This window comes from Balaenoptera borealis (genome assembly GCF_965194805.1).
Source record: "Balaenoptera borealis genome assembly, chromosome: 16".
Taxonomy (NCBI): domain Eukaryota; kingdom Metazoa; phylum Chordata; class Mammalia; order Artiodactyla; family Balaenopteridae; genus Balaenoptera; species Balaenoptera borealis.
In genome coordinates this window covers 81,639,851-81,649,325 of record NC_138872.1, presented here as the reverse complement: position 1 = coordinate 81,649,325, position 9,475 = coordinate 81,639,851, and the positions used below count along the sequence as shown (strand labels likewise).

Below are 9,475 nucleotides of genomic sequence, written 5' to 3'. Positions count from 1 at the left end.
CAAATCTTCCTTGATTCCCCAGCTAGAGGTGAGCTCCCCCTCTTCCAAACTCTCACAGCTCGGATGTGCACACTCCAGTCTTCATGCACAGTTCCGTGTCCCCACCTTATCTCTATTGTAAGCTACAAACTCCAGGAGGCAGGACTTAGGGCTCAACACATCTCTTTGTCCTGAAAAGTTCTTAGTCAACTGTCTTGCACAAAGAAGGCACTGAACACATGAATAAAATATCTCTAATATCATGGGACTGGGGAGGGAGTGAATGAACGTATAAATAACCGCCGGTATTTGTAGGACATCCCTGTCTTTTATGAAAGCTGCATGAGCTGGGACTGGTGCTTTCATGAGGCCCATTTGACAGGTGAGAGCACTGAGGCTCAGGGACTCAGGCCACTTTCCAAGGTTTGATAGGCCAGCTAGCCTTGGACTCCTGCCCCCGGGAGCTTCCCCCCTGCCTCAGGGCTTCCTAGAAGCCACAAAGGCTCAGCTGCCAATCCCAAGTGCCATCACTCTGGGGGTTCACTCTATTTCAGAGTTCTTAAGAATTTTACCATGCAGACTAACCTAAAAGTTCAATTTCTGGGTTTTCAGGGTCCTCAAAAGTGAGGAGTGGGGGAGAAAACCCCCTCAGATTTCTTGCTTTGTGCGCCCCCATTAAATTCCTCAACAAGAACACTGGTTTCTAGAACAAGAACTGGGATCTTGAGAAGGAGGCCCCTGACTTGCCCCGCCAGCACCTTCCGGGCTTCCAGCCCTAGCTGCCTCACAAGAACCCAGACAGTCCCAGCTCTGAGTCCCCGCCCAAGACTGGGACGCCTCCTTCCCTGGGGGGACGTCGGGGGTCCCCAGCCTTTCCCGGAATGGCACTGCCTTCTGCCCGTCCCGCTGCGCGCACGCAGCCGCCCCTCCCGGAACCCCGGGGTCCGACGACGGGCAGCCCCGCGCCCCGCACCCGCCCCTGCGGCAGCTCGGCTCCCGCCCCGGCGAGCCCCCGACCCAGGCGTCCTGCCCCCGGCTCTGACCCCTCCGGCCCCCCCCTCCCGCGACCCCTCACGCACACAGCCCCCCCCAACCCCCCACACGCACGCACACAGCTGATAACAGCCCCGACCCCCGGCCGCCGCCGCAGTTCCCCGGGCCAACAGTCCCCGGGCCAACCCCGGCCGGCCGCCTCGCCGCGCCGTCCTCCGGACCCTGGCCCCGGGCCCTGCGCGCTCTGCCCCGACCCCGGCTCGGCGCCCCGGACGGCGGCCCCCTCCTTCGGGCGGCGGGGTGGCCCTGCCCCGCCGAGCTTCCCGGGATGCGGGCCCCCGGCGCGGGCACCCGCCGAGCCCCAGGTCGCTGAGGGGCCGGGCGAGGCGCGGAGATGGGGGTGCGCGGTGAGTACTCCCGGCCGGGGGAGCGCCCGCCCGCCCGGCCCCTGTTTGAGGAGGAATTTGCCGCTGGGGCTGTTGGCCCTGGGGTGGCCGGGTTCAAGGACCTGCGACTTGCCAAGGACCCCGGAAGGGCAAGGGGGGTGGGGCAGCCTTCACCTGCCGGCCGGGCTGGGGGAGTCCCCGGGAAAGTCGGAATCTGAGCTGGAGACGCGGTGGAGGATTGGGGGGTCCAGGGAGAAGAGGGGCGGCTATGTGGGTGACGAGGAAGCTGATACCTGGGTCTGGGAGCAACAGCCCGGATCTGCGAGAGGGGAAGCCTCTGTCACACCGGGATTGAAGTTTGGCCGGGAGAAGTGGATGCCGGTAGCTGGGGGGTGGGGTGTGCACGCGGCCGCGGGATTGAATGAAGGCAAAGGAGGCAGAGCCTGAGCGCTCGCAAGGTTCGGGTCGGGAGGACTCGCGGGGGCAGAGCAGCGGGATGGGTGAGCGTGCACGTGCAAAGCACCCCTTCTCCTGCAAGTCCCGGCCTCACGCTCCGCCCGGCTCTCTCTCCTAGAATGTCCTGCCCTGCTGCTTCTGCTGTCCTTGCTGCTGCTCTCTCTGGGCCTCCCAGTCCTGGGCGCCCCCCCACGCCTCATCTGTGACAGCCGAGTCCTGGAGAGGTACATCCTGGAGGCCAGGGAGGCCGAAAATGCCACGGTGAGGCCCCCTCCCCAGGACCTTCCACAGAACTCACCCTCAGGGGTCCAGGGTCTCCCCCAAGATCCAGGAACCTGGCACTTGGTTCAGGGGTGGAAGTGGGGAGCCAGAGCCCCCAGTAAAAGTAATAAGAGTGGTAGTCCCCAGTGCACAGCTGGAAGCTAGGTAAGGGGCGAAGCCAGCAGGAGCCCCTGCGGCCCCTGACTCCAGGCTCGTGCATTTCAGGTGGGCTGTGCTGAAGGCTGCAGCTTCAGTGAGAACATCACTGTCCCAGACACCAAGGTTAACTTCCATGCCTGGAAGAGGATGGAGGTGAGTTCATGTCTTCCTTCCTCTTGGGGAGTCTCATTTTGGGAACCTCCTAGGGCAGGAAGGAGGATGATAGAGAGAGAGGAGAAACAGAGCAGCAAAGATGAGGGCTGAATGGAATACGTTCATTCATTTATTCATCTGTTCATTCATTCATTCATTCAACAAAACTTCTGTTTGCTTGGGGCTGCTGAGAGGGAGGAGGGCGGGGCTGGCTTGGGCCAGCTGACTCCAAGTCTCCGCTCCCTTTAGGTCCAGCAGCAGGCTGTGGAAGTCTGGCAGGGCCTGGCCCTGCTCTCAGAAGCCATCCTGCAGGGCCAGGCCCTGTTGGCCAACTCGTCCCAGCCATCCGAGGCCCTGCAGCTGCACGTGGACAAAGCTGTCAGCGGCCTGCGAAGCCTCACCTCCCTGCTTCGGGAGCTGGGAGCCCAGGTACGTGTAGGACCCTCCCTGGCACTTGTGTTTGCCCTTTCTGTAAAATGGGAGAAGGGCCCTGCCAAGGAATCCCTGCTGCGATTCTGTCCCAGATTCCATCTCCTGCCGGGGTCCCCAGCGGTAACCTTCTGTTCTCTCCTTGGCAGAAGGAAGCCGTCCCCCTTCCAGACGCAGCCTCCTCTGCAGCCCCCCTCCGAACATTCACTGTTGATACTTTGTGCAAACTTTTCCGAATCTACTCCAATTTCCTGCGGGGAAAGCTGACGCTGTACACAGGGGAGGCCTGCAGGAGAGGGGACAGGTGACCCGGTGCTCCCACCCCGGGCACGGCCACCACCTCGCTCACCACCACTGCCTGTGCCGTGCCTTCTGCGCCTCCACTCCCAACCCCTGTCGATGGGCCATCAGCTCAGCGCCAGACTGTCCCACGGACACTCCAGGGCCAGCGGTGATATCTCAGGGGCTAGAGGAACTGTTCAGAGCTCAACTCAGATCTAAGGATGTCACAGGGGCCAGCCTGAGTCTCCAAAGCAGGAGGAATTCAGAGAGTTCAACTTAAACTTGGGGACAGCGCCATGCAGGGGAGACACTGAAACTCATCTCAGTGCCCTGCAGAACCGTGATGCTGCGTGATGCTGGGACAAGCTGGAGGGCAAATAATTCCTTTTGCACCCAGCAAGCAGGGAGAGGATGGACTGGAGAATTTAGGGGGCAAGCCATGAATTCTCCGGGTCTCATGGGGACTCCGTGACAGCAGAGCCCGCTGGATGAGGAGGGTGGTGGGAGCCGTGAAGATGGGATGGGGGCTGGCTCCTGGCTCTCACTGGGTCCAAGTCTTGTGTATTTTTCAATCTCACTGGCAAGAACTGAAATCGCAACCTGGCTCTTGGCTTTTCTGTTTTCCCGGGAGACCCCTACCTCCCTGGCTCTGCCCCCATCCTGGCAGCAGGCAGCAGGTCCGGGAAACCAGAGGTGGAGGGGGCCGGGCCCTACGTGCTGCCTTGCATGGCCTGTCTGACCTCCTGACCCCAATGGGCTTGAGGCCACAAGCTCTGCCCACGCTGGTCAATAAGGTGGCTCCATTCAAAGCTAGTCCTCAGTAGGCAGCTGCCATCTGGCCCAGGATAAGTCTTTTTTTTTTTGGCTGAATCACACGGCTTGTGGGATCTTAGTTCCCCAACCAGGGATGGAACCTGGGCCCCGGCAGTGAGAGCACAGAGTCCTAACCACTGGACCGCCAGGGAAGTCCCCAGGATGATGTCTTTAGTGAGCCTCGGCTGCCGGCAAGGACACAGGAGCCAGGAGGAGGGGCTCCTTTGGGGGTTGGTGGCAGCTGCCAATGCTGCCTGCTGGACCCTTATTATTTTCTGTCTCTTCTCTGTGGCCGCTTCTTCTAATGCCACAACCCCAGCATCAGCCTTTGTCATCTCAGCACACAAGCCCCCTCTAAATCCAGTGGAACTTTCCTTGCCTGGGGATGGTTACCATGAATGCTCTACCCTGAAACTTGCCAAAGGGGCAGTAGTAGATTGGGGTACAGTGGGAACCAACTTCCCAGACAACCATCTCGTTGATCAATCACTCTGTCCAGAGCTACTGCAGGTAGTTCATTTATATGACCTCATTTTATTCCTCACACAGCCCTGGGAGAATGTCACTGCAGTCATTCCCATGGTACAGATGAAGAAGTAAAATACCTTGCCCAAGGCCAAGATGACAGGAATCCCCCATCATCCCAGCACTCACCCCCTTCCCTCTTCTGCTTATTTCTGCCACATAAGCCCTCCCAGTTCCCCTGGGATGGGGGACACGGGACAAACTCACTCAACCTCCACACTTGATCCCTACTTGCTTCTTCCTTTTTTTTTTTTTTTGGCCACACCGCATGCAGGACCTTAGTCCCCCAACCAGGGATCTAACCCGTGTCCCCTGCAGTGGAAGCACAGAGTCTTGACCACTGGACCGCCAGGGAATTCGTACTTCTAATTTTATCCTTTCCCCTGACAATCAATTTCAAATTCCTTCCCAGAAATAATGTTTCAGCTGCAAAGTAACGCCCAAGAGAGACCTGTGCAGACAACAAAAGCTGTCACAGAACTGTGCAGGAACCCCCGATCCTGGCCATTATCGTACATGGGGGGGAATCGGTCTTTCACTTATATCACAAAACGGAGAAGTCAGCCTGCACCCCGGCAAATATGCACAAGGCAGGGAATGTTTTGCAATCTGCAGCAGGAAGAATATGGGCAGGTTGGGGGGTTGCAGGGTATTTGCCAAGTATATGTGTGTGAGAGGGTAGGGGTGAAGTTGTGGTGGGAGGAGTCAGCCAAGGGCAGGACCCAAGGAGAATTTTCCTGCTGGCCAACCCTGCTTCTGGGCTACAGTGCCCTCTTCAGGCCCTCTTGGGAAATGCTAGAGTAATCTACAAGCTATAGAACCCTGAGGACTCTGACCTTGTGCATTTCGATAAAAATTCGTGTTATGGTTTCCACACATGCCATCCCGTTCTTGCTCCACCTCTGTGAATCAGGAAAGAAGGAATCTCTCTTTCTCGCTGGCAAAACTGAAACTAAGAGACTTGTCCTGAAGCCCAGGGAATCCAGCTAGTAAGTTACAGCTGGGACCTGAACTTGAGATTTAGGACTCATAACCCCAAAGTCCTGTCCACCTTTCAGCCTGATGTGCTGCCTAAACATCTCCTGGATCTTTTTTCCTCCTGACCTTATTCCTCGACTTTGTTTTAGACTTCTTACTGCTTTCAATTAAAAAAAAAAAAAAGTAGTTAACAGAACCTGAAGTATATGACCTGGGTCAGGTGTGATGGGCGAGTAGGTTAAGAACATAATTTTAAAACATACTTTATTCCACATTTATGGAGTGCCTACTGTGTTCCAGCCTTTGCACTAAGTGCTAGGAAGCTTGGAAAGACGGTCTGTGCCACTCACAGCCCAGTGTCCTCCTAGAGCGGGCAGTCCCCTGGCGGCAAAAAGACGGGTGCTCATGAATGAAGGTGTAGATATAGCCAGCTTGGCATGTGACTGAGTCCCGAGAGGTGGGGGGGCCGAGGGGCCTGGATGGGAAGAACCTGGTGACACCCACAGTCCCTGCGAAGAGACACAGATATGCAAGGAGGGCGTTGCCAGATTTCCCAGGTTCTTCAAGTGCGGGCCAGGGGTGTAAACTTTCTTCTGCACTACTGTTACGATGATTAACAACATATTGATCTCTGGCACTTATACGATCTGCTCTGATTCTCACCATCACTCCATGAAAAAGGAGGACAGTGGGCACCATCCTCTTTTGTCAGACAGGGAAACTAAAACTAAGTTCCTCCAGGTAAGTGACCAAGCCAGCTCTTCCGACTTCCGGGTGGGACAGGAGCCAGCTCAGCCCGGTTCTGAGTCAGCGGGTTACATAACTGTTTCATGGAGATGCGTTCTGTTTGTAGAGTGCTTTGCGATTTCCAAGGTGCTTTCCCGGGCAGCCTCACATTTGCTCTCCTCACCCCATGAGGGAGGCAGAGACAGGAGAGGCTCCCCATTTTGCAGAGGAGGAAACCGAGATCCGGAGAGATTACGAATGGGTCTGGCCCAGGTCGTAAGACACTGAGAGGAAGCGTCAGGACCGGGAGCCAGGCTCTCGGACTCTGGGTCCCTCTTCTACTAGAAGCAAGGATCATGGGGAGAAGAGAAAGCAGAGGGAGTGGACAGAGGGGAGGAAACAGCTTCAGTCAGCGAGGCATGAGTCCCATCCATTCCTCTCTACCAACTCTTTCCCGCTCCATCCCCTGCCCCTGGTGCCCGCTTCCTCCCTGGAAAGGCAGAAAGTGCCTATGACCCTCCCCACCACCAAATCTCCCAGCACTGGGGCCCACCTCATCTGCCTCCTGCAGCGCCAGCTCCCACCTTGACTGCAGCCTCTTGGCTTTGGGTACCACTGGCCCGAACGCTCTTCCTGGGCCTCAGCATCAGGCTGACCAATGCATCCGCCTGACCCCAGCCTCCAGGCCGGCCACCTGGGATTCTCCTGGGACTACTCAGTCTACTGGTCTCCCACAGTAGGTGATTGTTGCTACAGCTGAGTTAGCTAAATGAGGCCTCTCAGACACTGGAATCTAGGCTGAAGGTTAACTACATCATTTCCAGCTGGTCAAGGCTCATTCCGCTTAAAATTCCATCATAAAACTGTGACATTATAAAAGATTATTGGCAACAGAAAAACAGATAGCAGGATGGTTTCCCAGCCTATGTGAGTCATGCCCAAATGTCTATAAACTCCCTCCTCGATTCTAAAAAATGAGTTATTAAAAAAATTATACCACCCACACACAATTTCTGGTTTTTAAAAAACCTTAGCTGTGCTGGTCTCTCTATCTTACAGATGAGGAAACTGAAGCCCAGAGCAGATGAGCAAAGTGCCCAAGGACACACAGGGAAGCCAGGACTGGCTGCAGTTTCCTGGAGTGATTCCCAGGTTCTTCCACATCCCAGGGTCCCTCACACCTATTCTTGCCAGTCTTGTCAGGTGACAAAGCCTCTGGGGCCTCGCCCGTTCCGGACTCCCCAAAAGGCAGAGCCCGTGGTTCCCTCCCACACCACATTCCCTCCTGTCCTGCCTGAGCACCAACCCCCCACCCCCAGACAGGCTGGAAGCTGTGACCGGCCAGCTCTGCGGCGCCAGAGGGAGGTCAGCAAGAGCAGCCTTCAGAGGACTTATTGCCTAACCTGGAGGGGCTGGGGATCAATTGGCTTCTGCTGCTCTTCCCTGGGTTAACCCTTTCCTGGCTCTGTCCCTCTGTTGAATGCTCTCCTAACCTGCTCTGGAGGAAGGGGAGATCGAGGTTTGGGCTGGGCATCCTTTATACCCCCGGCTTTGATATAAAGGGGCAGAGGATCTTTCTTTTTAGGGGTTGACCCTTGAGTGGGCTCTGTGGGTGCTCACTTGGGCAGAAGGAGTCCCCAGGACTCCGAAGGGGGTGGGGACTTCCCGCTCCAACACCTGGGGCATGACAGCACCGGCCCCTCCCTGACAGCTCATGAGAATGGCTGGCCCAGACAACCCTGTCACATGTCAGGGGCCAAGGCCAGGCACCCTGGGCATAGATTTGATAGTAGGGACGGGGGCTGCCAAAGTAAAGGGAATGAAACTGAAGATCTCTAGGAACACCTGGGTGTGGGATACAGGAACTCTGGATTCACGATAGTTCAGCTTGCTGCCAGGCCAGCCCACCAGCCAAGATAGAGCCATGAGCAAGCGTCAGTGCTGTTTTTAAAAAGAGGCAAAACCACCCTCTTAGCTGCATTCTCATGTAGACTTGCTATTGATGAAACTGATAAAGGCAGATCTGCTCGGGCTGGGATGGGACCCCGCCCCCATTTGGATGCACTTCAGGGAACCATGGGACTTGGCAGGACACCACGTAGGGACCGTCAGCACCATGCCCTTCTGCTGGGCAATTGACATCATTTCTCTAGAGCTCAGTTTCCACATGCGGAAAACGAGGACAAGAATTTTGCGATGAAGAGAACATGAGATTGGCACATGAAACAGGCACATGAAAATATGCTCAACATAGCTAATTATTAGAGAAATGCAAATCAAAATTACAATGACGTATCACCTCACACCGGTCAGAATGGCCATCATCAAAAAAATCTACAAATAGCAGATGCTGGAGAGGATGGGGAGAAAAGGGAACCCTCCTACACTGTTGGTGGGAATGTAAACTGGTGCAGCCACTATGGAAAACAGTATGGAGGTTCCTCAAAAAACTAAAAATAGAGTTGCCGTATGATCCAGCAATCCCACTCCTGGGCATATATCTGGACAAAACTATAATTCAAAAAGATACATGTGCTCCTATGTTCATAGCAGCATTATTCACAATAGCCAAGACATGGAAAGCACTTAAATGTCCACCGACAGATGAATGAATAAAGAAGATGTGGTACATATATACAATGGAATACTACTCAGCCATAAAAAAGAATGAAATAATGCCATTTGCAGCAACATGGATGGACCTAGAGATTATCATGCCAAGTGAAGTAAGTCAGAAAGAGAAAGACAGGGACTTCCCTGGTGGTCCAGTGGTTAAGACTCCAAGGCAGGGGGCCTAGGTTCAATCTCTAGTCAGGGAACTAGATCCTGCATGCCTCAACTAAAAGATCCCGCATGCTGCAACTAAAGACCTGGCACAGCTAAATAAATAAATATTTTTTAAAAAAGGAAGAAAGACAAATACCATATGATATCATTTATATGTAGAATCTAAAATTTGACACAAATGAACTTATCTATGAAACAAAAACAAGTGAAACAGACTCACAGATATAGAGAACAGACTTGTGGTTGCCAAGGGGGAGGGGGGTGGGGGAGGAATGGAGTGGGAGTTTGGAAGTAGCAGATGCAAACTATTATATATAGGATGGATAAACAACAAGGTCCTACTGTATAGCACAGGGAACTATATTCAATAGCCTGTGAAAAACCATAATGGAAAAGAATATGAAAAAGGATACATATATGTACAACTGAATCACTTTGCTGTACAGCAGAAATTAACACAACATTGTAAATCAACTATACTTCAATAAAATACCTTTTTTAAAAAAAGAGGGAGAACATGAGATTCAGTTAGGTGAGCAGGCAAGAAT

At 54.3% G+C, this 9,475-nt stretch overlaps 1 protein-coding gene across 2 annotated transcripts; it reads left to right on the top strand.

The window, feature by feature from the left end:
• The first annotated feature begins 1,278 nt into the window (after positions 1 to 1,278).
• Positions 1,279 to 8,478, top strand: EPO (erythropoietin). 2 transcript variants are annotated; one of them, XM_082361331.1, is made up of 5 exons: positions 1,279 to 1,379; positions 1,933 to 2,075; positions 2,301 to 2,387; positions 2,637 to 2,816; positions 2,966 to 8,478. In XM_082361331.1, exons 1-5 carry the CDS (start codon positions 1,367 to 1,369, stop codon positions 3,122 to 3,124), a joined length of 582 nt encoding a protein of 193 aa, XP_082217457.1. In that variant the 5' UTR covers positions 1,279 to 1,366; the 3' UTR covers positions 3,125 to 8,478. The 2 variants fall into 2 exon arrangements, with proteins under 2 accessions (XP_082217457.1, XP_082217458.1); XM_082361332.1 differs by lacking the exon at positions 2,301 to 2,387.
• The last annotated feature ends 997 nt before the right edge of the window (positions 8,479 to 9,475 follow it).

What these genes read in the sequence shown, in the direction of transcription:
- EPO (XM_082361331.1), top strand. An exon ending in GGGAGGCCGAAAATGCCACG is followed by an intron (nt 2,076 to 2,300) that starts GTGAGGCCCCCT and finishes CGTGCATTTCAG; the next exon opens with GTGGGCTGTGCTGAAGGCTG. An exon ending in TTCGGGAGCTGGGAGCCCAG is followed by an intron (nt 2,817 to 2,965) that starts GTACGTGTAGGA and finishes TCTCCTTGGCAG; the next exon opens with AAGGAAGCCGTCCCCCTTCC.